This window comes from Haliotis rufescens, unplaced genomic scaffold (assembly GCF_023055435.1).
Source record: "Haliotis rufescens isolate VD_foot unplaced genomic scaffold, xgHalRufe1.0.p SCAF_22, whole genome shotgun sequence".
Taxonomy (NCBI): domain Eukaryota; kingdom Metazoa; phylum Mollusca; class Gastropoda; order Lepetellida; family Haliotidae; genus Haliotis; species Haliotis rufescens.
The window spans coordinates 2,289,798-2,307,560 of NW_025963913.1; the positions used below are offsets into that span (position 1 = coordinate 2,289,798).

The 17,763-nt window shown below is 39.2% G+C and overlaps 1 protein-coding gene across 1 annotated transcript; it reads right to left on the reverse strand.

Annotated features, from left to right (window-relative positions):
• Positions 1-2,855: 2,855 nt before the first annotated feature.
• LOC124136359 (cell division cycle protein 123 homolog) lies at positions 2,856-17,404 on the reverse strand. Its single transcript, XM_046502285.2, has 12 exons — positions 17,169-17,404; positions 13,540-13,608; positions 12,884-12,938; positions 12,075-12,113; positions 11,351-11,446; positions 9,904-10,010; positions 9,019-9,152; positions 7,967-8,089; positions 6,742-6,770; positions 5,855-5,959; positions 3,670-3,804; positions 2,856-2,986 (listed from the first exon to the last, which is right to left on the reverse strand). Exons 1-12 carry the CDS (start codon positions 17,279-17,281, stop codon positions 2,930-2,932), a joined length of 1,062 nt encoding a protein of 353 aa, XP_046358241.1. The 5' UTR covers positions 17,282-17,404; the 3' UTR covers positions 2,856-2,929.
• Positions 17,405-17,763: the final 359 nt, after the last annotated feature.

Below are 17,763 nucleotides of genomic sequence, written 5' to 3' on the forward strand. Positions count from 1 at the left end.
ACTTATCATTCTTCCAGTACCTAATCAGCAGGTAAAGAATCTTACTGAACTGCTCTGTTGTTACATCTTCCTATACATCATCATATCTAAACAAATAATCTTACCATTCAGAAATCCTAAACCAGATACAAAATGATACTTGTTCTGTTCTGAAAACAAATTTCAATATTATTACATTTGCAGTGGCAGTCAGCCACATGAATAACCCTTATCTCTAAACTTGGTGATCAATAGAAAATTACTGTATATGAAATATATGTTTCATAAACATTCCAGTCAACCATGTCTACAATTATAGACTGCTCATAGTTATCGTACTTAAATATGACTGGCTATATTTACAAATAGACACCAGTCTCCTGTACTTAATCCCTTTACAAAGCTCACCATACATAACTCCTGTTAAGGCCATTATTTCTAGTTTTATGGATCACAGATTTGTTCTGTTTAAGTCAGAGGGGGGACAAGGAAACCTCAATCTAGGTACGGGTACCTTTGATTTTCAACATCCACAGATGTCCACAAAGAAGACATTAAGTAGGGAGATAACTCCAGCAGTCTTTGTATCACAAGCTCCTCACAGCGATAGCCCATATGCGGAGCTCTCTATACTATCGCTGCCAACAGTCAAAACTCCCCACTGTGATAGGTGGCCCCAACCATGCTTGGAGTTGAACTCGCAACCAAATGACCGTCATGTTTACAAACAAGTGACGACTGTTGTGACGCCGAATACACTTACCGCTGCTATAATACTTTCAGTGTTTATCAATTTGAATTTCGATTTCATTAAAACTATCATCTTTTATTGATATAGTAAGAATGTAAGGAAGAAGGTTGATTTTCCGTTAGTCTGCAATCTCGAACCAATCTGAATAAAACAACAAAGAAAATTCATCTGCAAAACATGGTCAGTCGTAAACCTTTTCAAAATGAAATATGATGGCATTCCCAAAGACATTTATAAACAAAAGTATAAACGTCACTACATTTGGGGTTAGAGAGCAAATTTCAAGATTCTTGTAATGGCCACGCACTCACTGGTGGCAGCAATGTTACCGAGTGTAACGAAGGTGTCACGCACTAGGCAGGAGCTTGTTTGTATCAATGACAAGGGACAGAACTCTTGATTCATCACGCACCAAGTCTACTATGACTGATCAATTTGCTAAAATATCAATGTCAAATTAAGCATCATATTAAGGTCATTGATATTTTAAGCCACTTGGGTAATCACAAAATATTCTTAAATATGTGATGTCCAAAAATATTTTAATTAAAGTCAAACACAGTTGTGTTGAAGTTGACAGGACATATGTAAATACCTTGAGTTTTCTGAAGTTCGACACAACCGAAAAATGAACTTTGCATACATTTACTGATGGGATCAAGCTTTTACTTCAAGGTAACCATAAGTTTGACCAGAGACCATATTATAGATAATATTATATGGTCTCTGGTTTGATCAACACAAGTGTTTGACTGTATGTAGTTTTCAGTTTTGATGAAAATAGAGTGGGTGGACGTGTGATCCAACAGAAGATAAGTAAATACCGATAATGGCTTTAGGCAGGGACCACACAGCGACTGCCCTTGGGCAAGTAATGTTATATGTCCATGTATGTCATCATGTCCATAGTGTTAAGTACTATTTATGTCACAGATCTCATTCTGCTCAAGTTGACCTCGAAGGTCGGCTGTTACATATTCTTGTTACTTTGTTACACCAGTGTTGTATAACCTGAAGGGGTTGTTGACTCGTATGATATTTTCAGTTTCATCCATGTGCCTGTGTGGAGATACCATATTTCATTTACCACAGAAAACAATTGCTCTTGAGGATTCTCTATAAAATATTTAATGTCAGTCTGGACTTCTGTTTTTATTTTGTAGTATGTTTTACGAGAGTGTTAGTTTGGGTTAATACCGTTGTGAACAGTATTTCAGTTAAAACACGGCATGTCAGCTTTATGTGAGAGGAAGCAAGATATGAGAATTTACTTTGGTGAAACCAATGAGTTTATTTGGTTTTTGGTTTTCTTTTGTGATGCCAAACTCAGCAGTATTCAAGCTATATGACAGTGGTCTGTAAATAATAGAGTCTGGACCAGACAATCAGGTGACATCATGAGCATCGATAAACGCAATCGGGATACGATGATATTCATCAACCAAGTCGGCGGGCCTGACCACCCAATCCTGTTAGTCGCCTCTTACGATAACTTTTGTCACCTTTTACGGCAAGCATGGGTTGATGAAGAATTCCATTCTACCCCGAATCTTCATGGGTCGAAAACCATGATTACTGGTACAGTGCTGACAATTAATCATACTCGGGATGATTCTTGGACTCAAACTCACAATTATAGGATCCTGGCATGCCTAAGGGACACAATTCTAAACAGAGACTTCTTGTGAGACACATGGGAATTCCTGTACCAATATAAATCCCCAGCTTCCTGTGCTTCTAGTATGAGACAACTAAAGGGATTGAGTGGTCAAGCTTCTTGACTTGGTTGATTGCATGTCATCGTATCCTAATTGCAGAGATTCATGCCCATGTTATCAATCACTGGATTGTCTGGTCCAGTCATATAGCTGGAATATTGCTGAATGTGGTGTACAACAACAAACAAACCAAGCCTTAGATGACTGGACCAACCTTGCACCCAACATGTATGTTTAATGAGGCAATTGGGTAATTGTGTATCAGGTGGTCCAAATGGCTGTTGTGTTTGGAAAGTACCTTGATGTGTGTCCAGCTCACAAGAACAAGTATTCACTGTGACCTGGTTGTTATAGTGAGGCAACTTGATTTCCCATGACACGACCAGGCAAACAACACAAAGACCAGATGCACTTCACTGCTTTATGTACAAAATGATGACTGTATTTACACAAGAATAGTCTGCCTAGACTCCTCTGGAGGTCAACTGGTGGTGTCCTCGTCAGATGATGTGTTCTCGCTGGTGGAAGTCTGCACTTTCTATAAAACAGAACACATATATTAACATATTGCTGAACATGTGTGGCAGGTGAATACAAGCAACAGAATTGTGGAAGTACCTGATTCAGCAACATAAACTGCAAGACAAGCAGAATTTTGCATCTTGGTTATTCATGGTTAAAAGACCCATGAAGATCTGGGGTAGAATAGGTCTTCAGCATGCCGTAAAAGGCGACTATGCTTGTCATCTCTTACAACAAACATGGGGCACTTAGGACCAACCAATTCTTCCCCAGAATCCTCATCCCAGTCATCTCTTGCAACAAACATGGGGTACTTAGAACCATCCAATTCTGCCCCGGAATCTTCATCCAAGTCACCTCTTATGACAAGCATGGGGCACTGAGGACCTCTGCCCTGGAATCCTCATATTTATAAGTCACCTCTTACAACAAACATGGGGTACTTAGAACCAACCAACTCTGCCCCAGAACCCTCATCCCAGTCATCTCACGGCAAGCATGGGGAGCACTGAGGACCTTCTCTGCCCCAGAACCCTCATCCCAGTCATCTCACGGCAAGCATGGGGAGCACTGAGGACCTTCTCTGCCCCAGAACCCTCATCCCAGTCATCCCTTGACAAGCATGGGGAACTGAGGACCTTCTCTGCCCTGGAATCCCCACAGAGTTCAGCATATGGAAGTCTATCATCCTGATCATACCAGGTGCAGGAGGTCCATGAGCTTGTAGGGATCCTCCCCAGCAGCCAGGTCGACGAAGTCCCGCGGCATGGCGAAGTAGGCGAAGGGGTTGGGCTGTACTCCATCCTTGCTCTGGAGGAACCGAAACTCAGGGCGCTAGGAAGGGAAACAAAGAAACACTGAAGGATCATCAGGCATTATAACGTGTCTTGTTTTCACTCCAGTCAGTCAATAACTGAGTCAAGACCAGACAAACCAATGTTTCATACCATGAGCAACGTCACACCAATCAACCAAGTCATCAGTCCAACAGAGTCCAGATTGGGACAGTCACAAATACAGTCAAGTCCCATTAATCCGACATTGTTGGTTGCATATGATTATGTCGGATTAAAGAGTATGTCGGATAAACGAAACTAGGACAAAAAATTGGACAAATGGTCAATTGGAAGGTCATTCTGACGTGACCTGTAATGGGATGTCCTCAGCGATAGAAAAATCATACATAATATTCTTCACTATATCCCCCTTTTATATACCAACAAAAAACATAAATAAACTTTCAAATTCTATGTTACTGTACCAGCTCTCCTCAGGAACACAAGGGGCGGTCGGGTAGCCTAGTGGTTAAAGCCTTTGCTCGTCACGCCGAAGACCCGGGTTCGATTCCCGACATGGCTACAATGTGTGAAGCCCATTTCTGGTGTCCCCCCGTGTTATTGCTGGAATATTGCTAAAAGCAGCGTAAAACCATACTCACTCACTCAAAACACGGGGCTATGTACTCGTGGGCAGATGTCCACGGAGTCATGATTCACGGAGACTGATTAAAGAGTGATTTTGGTAATTCATTGCAAATTAGGTGAGTCGGAGTCGGAGTGCGAGATTGTCGGATTAAGGGGTCTAAATAGCACTGATTTAATCGGTTCCCCTCATTTGTGTTGGATAAAGCCGATTGTCGGATTAACGAAACTTGACTATGTGATGTTTAAACTAACACTGTCAGCTGACTTGGGTAGCCTAGTGGTTAAAGTGTTTGCTCATCACGCTGAAGGCCCCGGTTTGATTTCCCACTACAATGTGTGATGCCCATTTCTGGTATTCCAAAAAAGCGGCGGAAAATGCAAACATGGCAAAAGGAGAGCAGTAGCTTTGATTCTACACCAACTGATACAACACCAAATTTTCAAATTCATTGATGGGATTATCTGCCATATGGTTGAGATAAGCCAGTTAATAAGAATGTATACAAGGTACGGCAGTGATAAGGACTTCATATGCTCTTGTTTGTTTGTTTGTTTGTTGTTTAATAATATTCCAGCTATATGACGGTGGTCTGTAAATAATCGACTCTGGACCAGACAATCCAGTGATTGAAAACATGAGCATCAACCCACGCAATTTGGCTCGATGACAAGCATCAACCAAGTCAGCGTTAGTCGCCTTTTTCGACAAGCATAGTCGCCTTTAACAGCAAGCATGGGTTGCTGAAGACCTATTCCATCCTGGATCTTCACGGGCCTATGCTACTGTTGACACACAGCAGACAATACTGTTATGACCTCGCAGTATATCATTGTTGGCGTCATGTTGACATATCAGCTTCACAAGGATTTTGTTATCAAAAACATTACATTTTGCCACAGCCTGTCCTGAAGTGTGGAGATTAAAGGGGGTGTCATGAAAAAATGACACAGCAAAAGAAAGAGTGAGCGCATCAAACTTTATCAACTACATGAGGGACCAATTTGAACTTCATAAGGGACCTGTATGGGTAATTTATATCTTGGGAGGGTGGGGGGGGGGGGGGGGGAGGTATTCATGAAAATTGTTACATGTATTTGTGGGGGCCATGAAGTATATCTTACATATAATGGAGGGGGGGGCAGCAAAATATGACCTAAGACCAATCTCACCCCCTACCCCACCAAAATTATAACTCTTCCTTGGCAATAGTTGTTTGACTATCCTTTCATCTGCATCCTCTGCTTCCTTGCATCCCATGCATTGACTCAGTACTTGCAACCATCTGTAGAAACATGGTGTTCTCGTACCAGCAGGTGACAGTGGAATCTTATCTATTCCTACTTGTATCAAATGGTCTCTCTCACTCGGGAAATACAAAAGATCCTTGCACTAGTTTCACAAACATGATTAAATCAGTACGACACAAGCTCATTTTGTTCATCTCAACACAGTGTCTGACCTCAGCCTTGAGTTCTCCACTGTCATTGGCCAGTTCTTCCCATGTAAACAGCAGGGCATCCGTCACCTCACCGAACGGGTTGAAGTCCACCAGAGTCAGGTGGCCCTGGATAAGAGATAGGGAATGTCTGCACGGGAAGTCATGGGTTTAAGATGCAGGAGTATAAGTGAGTCAGTTGTTTGTTTGTTGTTCAACGCCGAAGCTATAATCAAGTCTGAACCAGACAATCCAGTGATAGACATCATGAGCATCGATCTACGCAATTGGAATACGATGACATGCATCAACCAAGTCAGCGAGCCTGTCCAATCGATCCCGTTAGTCGCCTCTTATGTCAAGCATGGTCGCCTTTTTCGGCAAGCATGGGTTACTGGTGAGTGAGTTGGATGCTGAGTAAGTCATGATGCTTCGAGCAGTACTTTAGTTATATCATGTCAGTTTGATGTAGGTGGAAAGCCCTAAGTCATTTGATTGGTGAACATGTGTGTGTGTGTTTGTTTGATGTTTGTCACACACTCAGCAATATTCCAGCTTCTGACAGCCTGTAAATAGTCGAGTCTGGACAGGACAAGCCAGTGATTGATATTGTGAACAACAATCCACGTCACTGGGGTATGTCAACCAAGTCACTGAGACTGACCACCCAATCTACTGAGTCGTCCCTTAACTTTAAGAGTACAACAAACAAGCATGGAAGTTTGAGTTTCATCAGGAAATACTGATCGTAATTCAACCCCAGAAGCAAAGTCCTACCCTCATTTTAAAGTCCTATTTGTTGTTAAGGAAACCGGTAAAAATAAAATATTCTTATATTCCAAAATAAGCATATTGCACAAGTTCACGGCTCGTTGCCGAATTATTTGTTCAAGATAACTTAATTGATGTACCTTATCTTTCCTGTATACATCAAACACATCTGAAAAATAAAAAAAACAACTGATAGATGACACCATGAAAGATCGAAGATCATACATGATACAAATATTACATGAATTGTTTGACAGGCATGATACTGATACTACAGCAGCCAGTATCCTAATACCCGGAAAGGCTTAAAAAAATAATAGAATTGGTTCTCAGGCAATGACTTTTGAAAATATTGTGCGGGCAGGCGGTGTATTTTTTTTGGTTGTTCAAGCTAGTATGTAACAAAAGTTTGTTTACAATCATTTCGGGGAAATTATGTTCTTCTTAAATATTGTAGCATTTCACTGCCGGGGTCGTGTGTTCGAGACACGGAATATATAAAGATTTTTATATTTTTTTAAATGGAAATAAAAATGAAATGTGCGGCAGACTTTATCTTCTGCTGGCAGGGCCTTAGAACAAAGACTATTATTTATTTTAGCCTAAACATTGTACAGTAAGGGTAAAATGTGAACCTGCTGATAGCCGAGTTATAGTGTTTCAAATGGTTATTATTGTCTGTGGTTAAACTCAACTTGTCTGGTTCATTTACATCATTTCTTAAGACCTTTTGAATTGTCAAAATATAATTGACAAATGTGAAAGACATTGTACAGTTACACCTTTGAAAAAATGATTTAAAACAAGGAGATATTGAGTTTGGTTGTAACACCTCACTGAATGGTATTTCAGTCATGAGGTAAAATGGGGGTAAACGTCGCATCCAAAATTAGTGCACTTATATAGCAACATGTATGTACATGTGTGTGTATGTGTGTGGCTGCTTGTGAGATGAGGTGAAATTAGGTTAAACATCACGTCCAAGATTTTTGCATTACATGTATAACGAAGTGCATGTACATGTGTGTGTGGCTGCTTGTACTTGTCCTGATTAATGACGATTTTATAGTGCTAGCCCACTGAGATACCATGTCACAGTTTAACATGGATACCCCACTCAAAGCACTGTATACCAAGCCCACCAGTCCTTGTTTTATCAACTTAATGCCGAGCACCAGGCAGGGAAACAACAAGTACCAATCTTCTGGTATGATGAGGCCAGGGAATCGAAACCCCCAATGTTCCGCTCTCCAGTCAGACACTCTATCCACAAGACTATGGAGGACACCACTCAAACAAAGAAAATGTTGATCAGTCTGGGAATTTTCCCAAAGCCTCAAAACCTAGTTTGTGTACAGTACTTACAGCTCTCATCAGGAAACTTGTTGGAGATCATGTGATAGAAGAATGCCTGAATGTCGCTGATGATCTCATCTTTCTGACTCTCCAGGAAGGCGTAGTACTGGATGTGATGTCTCTGAGATATAGCTGCAAAGGCAGAATATCAAAACTGGTGACACTTCCATGAACATTTGTACAACCAGGTAGTGTAATAATATGACTAACTTGCTATATTTATTTATTTATTTATTTATTTATCTATTTATTTATTTATATTAAAATAATTATATATTTATTCATTTATTTTCTATTTTTATTTATTTATTTATTTATATTAAAATAATTATATATTTATTCATTTATTTTCTATTTTTATTAAAAACATTTATTTATTTGTCAGTGTTCCAAATAACCAGCACCAAACAAATCTACTGGTCGTGTTGGATCTACTAGACACAATGTTACTTAGAGTTTTAGGCTTGATCTATCACTGATTTCAAAAGTCATACAAACTTAAATTACTTTGTTCATCCCCAAAATAACAACAGACCACCATTTAGTTATTTGTACTGGTCCTTAAAGAAAACAAGCATATAGTTGACAAAGTCATCTATATCCCCCGCCCATTTTAACACGTTATGGTCCCAAACCAGGTAACTGACCCAACATTTCTCTTAGCCCATGTCAAAATAGCTGCAATGGAAATTCTAAAATAAACATTTCTAAAACTCCTTAATATCAAATGGCACTAGTTCAGTATGCGCTTTATATATAGACATGCAATGTTTGGCAAGGAAATATTTAACAGTTTATTTGTTATACTACTTAAGTAAACCAATCCTATATTAAAACTTAAATCCAACTTGTTGTCATGGAAACATAAACAATAAAAATTTCTAAAAGTGCTATATATCAAAAGGCACCAGTTCAGTATGTGCCTGGTAGACATGCAAAGTTTTGTAAGAAAGTATTTAACGGTTTTTGAGTTATGCTCTGGAAACGAACACCACCCTTATAGAACCTAAGTCCAACTTGTTGCCATGCTGCATGCCCCCATCAGACAGAGATTTACCTACCAATCAGTTTCTTGTTCCTGACGAAACACCTGAACTCCATGCCAGGCTGCAGATCCTGCCATCGCCTCAGGATCAGGTCATACTTAACGTCTGCTCGCGCCATCTCAAGGTCACAGTCAGAACAATGGAGAAACCTGTAAACAAACAGACCTTGAAACTTTGTACTTACAACTACCACAATATCAAAGAGTGATGAAAACAGACGCTGGCTCTGTTGATGGCTTCAAAATTATTTTTGATTGAATTAGGACTGCTAACATCCATGGCATAATGTTTCTTTTTTTCTCTCAAAATGTTTGTACAGCATTTCAGGGCCATCATCACCATCATCATCATCATCATCATCATCATCATCATCAATCTTAACTTGATAACACCCAGACTTTATTCTTAAACACATGTTTGTTATATAACTGGAACAATGATCATCATAAGCTAAACTGCTAATGGTGAATATAAGGCTTTAAAAAATAAAAGAATTGGTTCTCAGCAATGTTTTTTTAAAATATAGTGCCCACAGGTGGTGGTTTTGTGTTGTTGCTCTTGTTCAAACTAGTATGTAACCAAATAAAACCAGTTGTGTACCATCAACCTGGGAAAGGGCCTCCCTACATAAATGTATTCCTTGATGAGTGAAATACTGGAATACAGTATTTGACAACTGTTGGACTTGGAATATTTAAGGATTGGGGTTGTTTGTTTTTTTAAATGGAAATAAAAACGAAACGTGTGATGAACTTGATGATGATGTGGCCAGTGCCTGAGAACTAAGACTACTATTTTCTTTAGCCTAACAACACTCACACATGTAAATATGAACAGGATGGACAAGAAAAGGCAGGTGAGTGAGTGAGAGTACATGCAAATATCAACCACGAAACTTACGGCTGTGACAAATCATGTGCGATGAAATCGGAACTTTTCAACAGAAGGTAGACATCACTGGGACATGTGCACTTCAGGGTTTTATCAAAAGAAATCCACGTCGCATCCTGCAACACAACAGAGGGCAGAGTTCATCATACTTACCTTGTCATGGATACTGCAGTCAAGCTGAGCCTGAATGATCAATCGTCCTTTTGTCAGCAAAACAATTGTTTAACATCAAGAGTACAAATGGTAAACTTAGCAAACGTCTTCTCATTTGGCTAATCTACAGGAATAAAGTTATGGTAATTGAATTGAACTTTTTGATATATGAACATGTTGTTTGTTTGTTCGTTTGTTTGTTGTTTAACGCCGCACTTAACAATATTCAGGCTATATGACAACGGACTATAAATAATTAAGTCTGGACCAGACAATCCAGTGATTGATATCATGAGCATCGATCTACGCAATTTGGATACGATGACAAGTCACCTGATCGTGTCGCCTCTTATGACATGAACATGTGATGACAGGGAGTATTATAGATAACTACTTCTTTATTATACATACACAATGTTTCAGAGCTACCTCTTGCTCTTTCATCAGGTGAATATGTATGATAAAGTTGTCATCCATAATAATCCTTGTATTAATAACTATTATCATATCCAATTTCTAAATGCCAAATAAGACTATTATGCATAAGTGAATTTTAGCAATTCTTAACACTGATTGGTCAGTTGAAGCTCTATGAAATCACACCGAGTAGCCTAGTAGTTAAAGCGTTCGCTCGTCACACCGAAGACCCAGGTTCGATTCCCGACATGGGTACAACATGTGAAGCCCATTTCTGGTGTCTCCCGCCTTGATATTGCTGGTATATTGCTAAAAGCGGCGTAAAACCAAACCCACCCACTCACTCACTCATTGCTGAGAGACCGGTGAAGATCCAGGTAGAATAGGTCTTCAGCAACCCATGCTTGTTGTAAAAGGCGACTATGCTTGTGGTAAGAGGCGACTAACGGGATCGGGTGGTCAAGCTCGCGGACTTGGTTGATGTATGTCAGTGTATCCCAATTGCATGGATCGATGCTCATGATGTCAATCACTTGTCTGGTCCAGACTCGATTATTTACAGACCGCTGTCATATAGCTTGAATATTGCTGAGTGTGGCATTAAACAACAAACAAACAAAAAATCATTGGTGATAACAATGCAATTTGAAATGATAACTGACTTCAGACAAGTTTGTCATTAGGGTTGACGGTTCATAGATTTTCTTCATATTCATTCTTAAAATGATTAATACATGGAATAACCATCTCAAAACTGGGGATTATGGATTATCTGTGACCCGTGAATGAATGCTGTCCCCGGCAAAACTTCGGGACTTATACAATTCACCCCATTGGCACAGATAATCCCTAATTCCTCATAGCTCTATCATAGTCTCAGACTAACCCGTGGAGCACTCCAGTTGAGTTTGGGGAACACTCTCCCCCCCAGCTTCTGTATGGCCTTCTTCACCAGCCTCTCAAACTCAGGGAACTCCGGCGCCTGACACACAGAATGGTCATTATTAACCCAATATCCCGCTGCCAGGTTTCCTGGGAGTTATCTAGGATTCACAAACTAAGTACCCTGGGCTGACAAAATGGGGAAAATCATAATTTTTCAAAATTGGGACTTTCTAAAAAGTCCTTATTTTCATAAATTCAGGGGTATTTGAATAGTTCATTCAATTATGGTTCATTCAACTAAACTACTCTTCTTGTTTATCATGGTTTATTGGTGCATTAAACATGTCTAAAATACAGGTCACCTCTCCAAAGCAAATACATAAGTGTTTACTATAATAACATAACTTGGCAATATATTTTATTTGAATCCGGGAAATTCTTAATGTCAATTGTTTCAGACATGTGGCCGAATATCAGACTTGGAGCAGGTCTAGATAAATCCCAGGTTTCTATTATGGAAAAACTCCTCCAATTTAGTACATTCATTAACATGATTTACATTTACTGCCAAAACATAAAAAGGTTAGAAGTGTCTCATGCCGCTTAACACAAGCTGTGTTTATTGTGTTTATTATCTCACAGTGATATCAATTTGGAATCTACACATCAGGGCCCAACACTGGGGTGTTTACAGTGCCCACTGTATGCCGAGGATGGATACCTACCACTGCCACTGCTGCACTGCCTGACCCCCAGTCAACGTCCTGGACAAACAAACAAACACATGTCATGATATCCTGTGTAATATCGTGTTAACAAACATCATGACGTTATAACATGCTGTGTAATATCGTATAAACAAACATGACATCATAACATGCTGTGTAATATCGTGTAAACAAACATGACATCATAACATGCTGTGTAATATCGTGTAAACAAACATCATGACGTTATAACATGCTGTGTAATATCGTATAAACAAACATGACATCATAACATGCTGTGTAATATCGTGTAAACAAACATGACATTATAATATGCTGTGTAATATCGTTTAAACAAACATCATGATGTTATAACATGCTGTGTAATATCGTATAAACAAACATGACATCATAACATGCTGTGTAATATCGCGTAAACAAACATGACATTATAATATGCTGTGTAATATCGTTTAAACAAACATCATGACGTTATAACATGCTGTGTAATATCGTATAAACAAACATGACATCATAACATGCTGTGTAATATTGTGTAAACAAACATCATGATGTTATAACGTGTAATATCATGTAAACAAACATGACGTTATAACATACTGTGTAATATCATGTAAACAAACATGACGTTATAACATACTGTGTAATATCATGTAAACAATCATGTTATGACATCATCTAATGCTGTGTAAACAGCCATGTCATGACATCAGCACATCCTGTGTAATCAATGAAACGTAGTGCCAGGATGGCACACCAAGTGGTGTCCAGCAACATCATGTTCAGGTGTGACTGGTTCAACTCACATCATCATCATCATTTTCATCCTCTGGTCTTGATTGAGAGCTCCCCTGTACTGAACTGTAAACAGAATACAGGAAACACATTATCCATATGGGTCTTAATAACACAGTTACCATGGTAACATGCACATATTTAAGTTGCAACAGTTCCCTGAAGTGTGCAAGCAGGATGAATTCCTGCCTTGAGGATCAAAATCAGAAAATATTGTAACAATAACTCCATGTATAAAGCGTCAGATTCCATTCACCAAGTGAATGTTCATGACACAACATTATCATCATCCCGGTCAATGGATCAGTGTGAACTCAAATTTCATTCTCAGCTCCCTGGAGGGTATACAACCCAATGTTTGATTTGTTTACTTTTAACTTGAAAACTAAAGGTCCTATTATCTCACTATGCTCGCTACAACATGCACAGCGTATGGTCACATCCAGTTAATAGAACAATAGAAGAACACCTGGAAAATCAGGCCAGAAGTCCCTCAGAAGTTCAAATATGGCTCTCTGTGACTTTCTAAACAAGGATATATGGATTTCTAGCCCCTATGGACATTTGACTGCCAGGTTAGCACTGATTTCTAACAGTGCAATTTCTACGAGAGTAATAAATACACACAACAACAACACAGTCGACAATGTCAGCGCCTCCTACTTACCCCTCTGGCAGCACAACGCCATCCTTGTGAAGGTAGTCGATGAATTCTTGAGGTAGAGGCAGCACCACACTGTAACACCAAACATCACACCACTAAGTAATGCATAAGTGAACAATCTCATTAAAATTAGATCTTAGTTCTCGCTATCGCTAAACAAAGATCTGAGGACATCCCACTACGGGTCACGTCAGAACGACCTTTCATCCGACCAATCAAAGCGTCACTTACCAGATCATGATAGTGACCTTCGGAATATATTTTCTAATCATGCATCCTTGAAAACGTTAACACAGGGTATTCTGAACGACATTTACAGACCGAACAACTGATTCCGTCAAGATTATCGTCTATCTCTCACTTCCTTGGGATAAACATTTGAACGGAGGAGGCAGTACAGTACAGTACCTGGGAAGCACCGCCATACAATCGCAACCATATATTAGACATTCCGGAATGTTCGTTTGTTCAGTTTTCAAAATTTTAATCGAGAACTGTGTCAACATATTTTTCAAGCCTATAGTCTGAAATGGAAGTCGCAGGGTTGAAACGAGTGCCGTAGAGCTCGAGAAAACTGCTAATTGGTTGATGTCGACTTCTTGTTAGTCTTTTCAGTGGTCGGTCAGAGTCCCTGATGGGATGTCCTCAGATCTTTGTTTAGCGGCAGTGAGAACTTAGATATGATTTTAATGAGATTGATAAATGAACAGTCAAACTGGGACCGATTAATTGCTGTTTATTGCATTAGCATGTTCTTTTAGTATCAGGAATATCGTGGCAACATGTAACTTGATATAAGTCAATTCTGGACAGACACCAATATTCAGTTATAGATACCACTGCAGCCCGTAAACCAGCAGTTTGTAGCATGGTGAGGATCATGATCATGATGATGACACACTGTTAAAATCTGTTTCTACTTTGGTTTTTAAAAACAAGCATTAAATGAAATAAATAGAAATAACTGTGAAAAGAAGATACTTCTGAAGAAACCAGATGGATGAAGGAAGAGACCCTGAAATTTCTGACATTAACTTTTTGGCATCAACTTTGGGCTTTTTAGAAGAATAACCAGGTAACCATGGTAACAACGTGGTTAATTTAATGGATCACGCACTCCACCTTCTCTCTCCACGATCCCGTTCAATGTTGCCATGAAGACCAACAATATTATCGAAGGTAAGAACAATCATACTAATGATAGTAATAACAATAGAAACAAAACAACAATGTTTATGCATCGATATTCCAACTTCTTTGGAGGAAATCTTTAAAAACAGACTCAAAAGATTACAATGCCGTAAATGCTGTGAATAGAAATATAATTAATAATGTTACCAATGAAAAGAGCATAAATGTATATACTACTACATAAAACATTCTTATCATTGTCATAAATATCAGGTGCCATTTTCACTGCACCTTCATTAGCTGTTTTCAGGAAAGCAGTGCTGTTTTTGCATGTTAAAATTTGTGACATGGTAAGGTGCTGTTTTAGCCTGCACCACCGATTGAGTGAGCAATTTCAGACGCTTTTAGCAATATTCGAGCAATTTCACAGTGGGGGACACCAGAAATGGGCTTCACACATTGTACCCATGTGGGGAATCAAACCCGGGTCTTCATTGTGACGAGTGACTGCTTTAACCACTAGACTACCTCATCGCCCCCCTGCGGCCCAGAGATACATGATCAGCAAAGTTTAACATTGCAACATCTGACTAGGTTATTACATAATACATGCAATTCATCAATCAAAATATATATTTCAATATATTTTACGGATATTGGGATATCATGATAATCACATAACATGCCTATCAAAATTTTAGATATTTTAAGGAGTAATTGTATTGTTTTATGATCAATTTACACTGTCTTTGATGAATAAATAATTAAATTTCAGTCAACAAAACATTCAAGAAAATGTTTACAATTCCAAATGAAACAACTTTGGCTACACATGTCTGTACGCCCAGGGATGCTAAATAGAGATCATATTTTTTTATTTCTTGCCTGTGAAGAGATCACCTGTTTAATAAACATACAGCTGTATTACACATTGTGTAATACCAAAGCGTGTGCTTATGTACTGCGGGAACAAGTTACACTAACAAACATTGAAAGCTCTCAACATCCCTTGGCTTATGCAATGACATTGCGTGAGGAGATGCTAGATCACTGAGAGGAGCTAATGCACACTCAATGACCCCAGTAGCCCTGTTGCTAGGCTGACATCACTTGGCATTGTTTCGCTGGTGCATCTTGCAACACAATTCCACAAATCATGCCAAAGAGTATTGTGACATGATTGTAAACTTTGTGACTTTGTGGTGCAGGTCCCGTTCCACAAGGCGATCGTATTGTAGCGCAAGTCGTTAGTTTCTGTTAAAGAATGTGAGTTACGTTAACCTTAGGGCTACGATAACTGTGTGGAACAGACGTCTGAATTCTAAAGGTTGGCTGTTGTATGGTATTAAATACATTTGTGTCAACGTTTGACGTATTCTGTTAACTCTATTGGATTAATACGTTGTGGATTGTGTAGGTGTGTGCCTATTCAAACGCGAGAGTGAAATTCTAAAGAAAGTTATAAATGGCAAGTTATAAATAAAATACTAAACGAGCTTCCGTGTAATACCAATTAACGTGAATAGTTCTGGTATCTGCCTCGCTTTTGCTCGTCAAATACCAAAACTATTCACTATTCAAATTGGTTTTACATGGGAGCTCGTTTAGCATTCTATATGTAACTATTATTTAGTGTCGGGGTAACACCGTATCAACAGCTGATTTATATTGAGGGGAGGTGAGATGAGGTTTAACATCACGTCCAAGACTATTTCACTTATATAGTGACATGCATTAATGCATGTGTGTTTGTGTGTGTGGCTGTTTGTACTAGTCCAGACGATTTTATAGTGCTAGCACACTGAGATACCATGCCACAGTTTAATCATGAATACCCCACTCAGACACAGTATACTGACTCATAGCGAATAACTCCTTGTTTGAGCCCCTAAATGCCAAGCGCCAGGCAGGGTAAGAACAAGTATACCATCTTTTAACATCTTCTGGTATGACGCAGCTGGGGATCAAACCTCCAACCCTCAACTCTCACTAGACCACGGAGGCAGTCGACTTCTGTTTAGGGGTCTTGATCTTCTTCTCCATATATAGCAGACGATCTAGTGTAACCATGGCAACAACTTTCTGCTTACATGCACATGTGCGATAATAATTGCAAGATGGTCTTCTGAAGCATCACATTACATTGTTTACTTGTTGAGAATATTATATGACTGTGCATTATGTCCCAAATTGATAACACTGCATCACCCGAAGAATAGGCTGACTTCAACACTGTTCAGAGAAGAATCTTTGTTGTTGTTACATTATTGATTTTGACAGTGTTAATATTGTTATAAAATCTTATCCACACAAAATATATCACACATAATCGATGAATCGGATCAGTCAATGAAAGTATCCGTAACGAAACCAACCAGACATCAAAATACTTTGGGGAGTTTTATACATAGAAGCAACCACAACATACACACGCAGAGTTAATGATAAAATAGGAACACCGAAAGCTGTCAGTGTGACAGATTCTCTATTTACAATTTTACCTTTTGATTGTAAGATCTTTGAATCTGTCATACCAAGACGAAAAGCTACAATTAAGCACGTGCTCTTTCTTCATTTTGTGTCTTTTGAGGTTGTTTACGTCCGTCCTTCCCATTAATTCAACCAACGACTGTCAAAATTACCTGACAGCTACATCAGAAAATGAAATTTCCGTAGCGATTGCGTGAGAAATCAAAACATGTACATGTGCTGGGCTGATACCTTTACGCTCACTTCCGCTTCCGGGTTGTGGGAGAACCAGTCTAAAAGATGTAGACTTGCGCTTGGTCTTTCACGAATAAACCCATTTACAGACATCCGATCATGATCTCGCCAGAGTCGTCTCAGATATTACATCGTAGTGGTAAATATAGGTTATCACGCGAGTGTGTTTGGGGATGGTAAATATCCCGTATTAGGAATAAACATTGTATTTAGCGCGATAACCTCTTTATCATATGCTTCTTATAAGAGGCGACTAACGGAATCGGGTGGTCAGGCTCACTGACTTGGTTGATGCATGTCATCGTATTCCAATTGAGTGGATCGATGCTCATGATATCAATCACTGTACTGTCTGGTCCAGACTCGATTATT

What these genes read in the sequence shown, in the direction of transcription:
- LOC124136359 (XM_046502285.2), bottom strand. Translation starts at nt 17,281, where the DNA reads ATGGGAAGGACGGACGTAAACAACCTCAAAAGACACAAAATGAAGAAA. An exon ending in GCAGTGCAGCAGTGGCAGTG is followed by an intron (nt 11,447 to 12,074) that starts GTAGGTATCCAT and finishes TCTGTGTGTCAG; the next exon opens with GCGCCGGAGTTCCCTGAGTT. An exon ending in TCATGGACCTCCTGCACCTG is followed by an intron (nt 2,987 to 3,669) that starts GTATGATCAGGA and finishes TCTGTTTTATAG; the next exon opens with AAAGTGCAGACTTCCACCAG.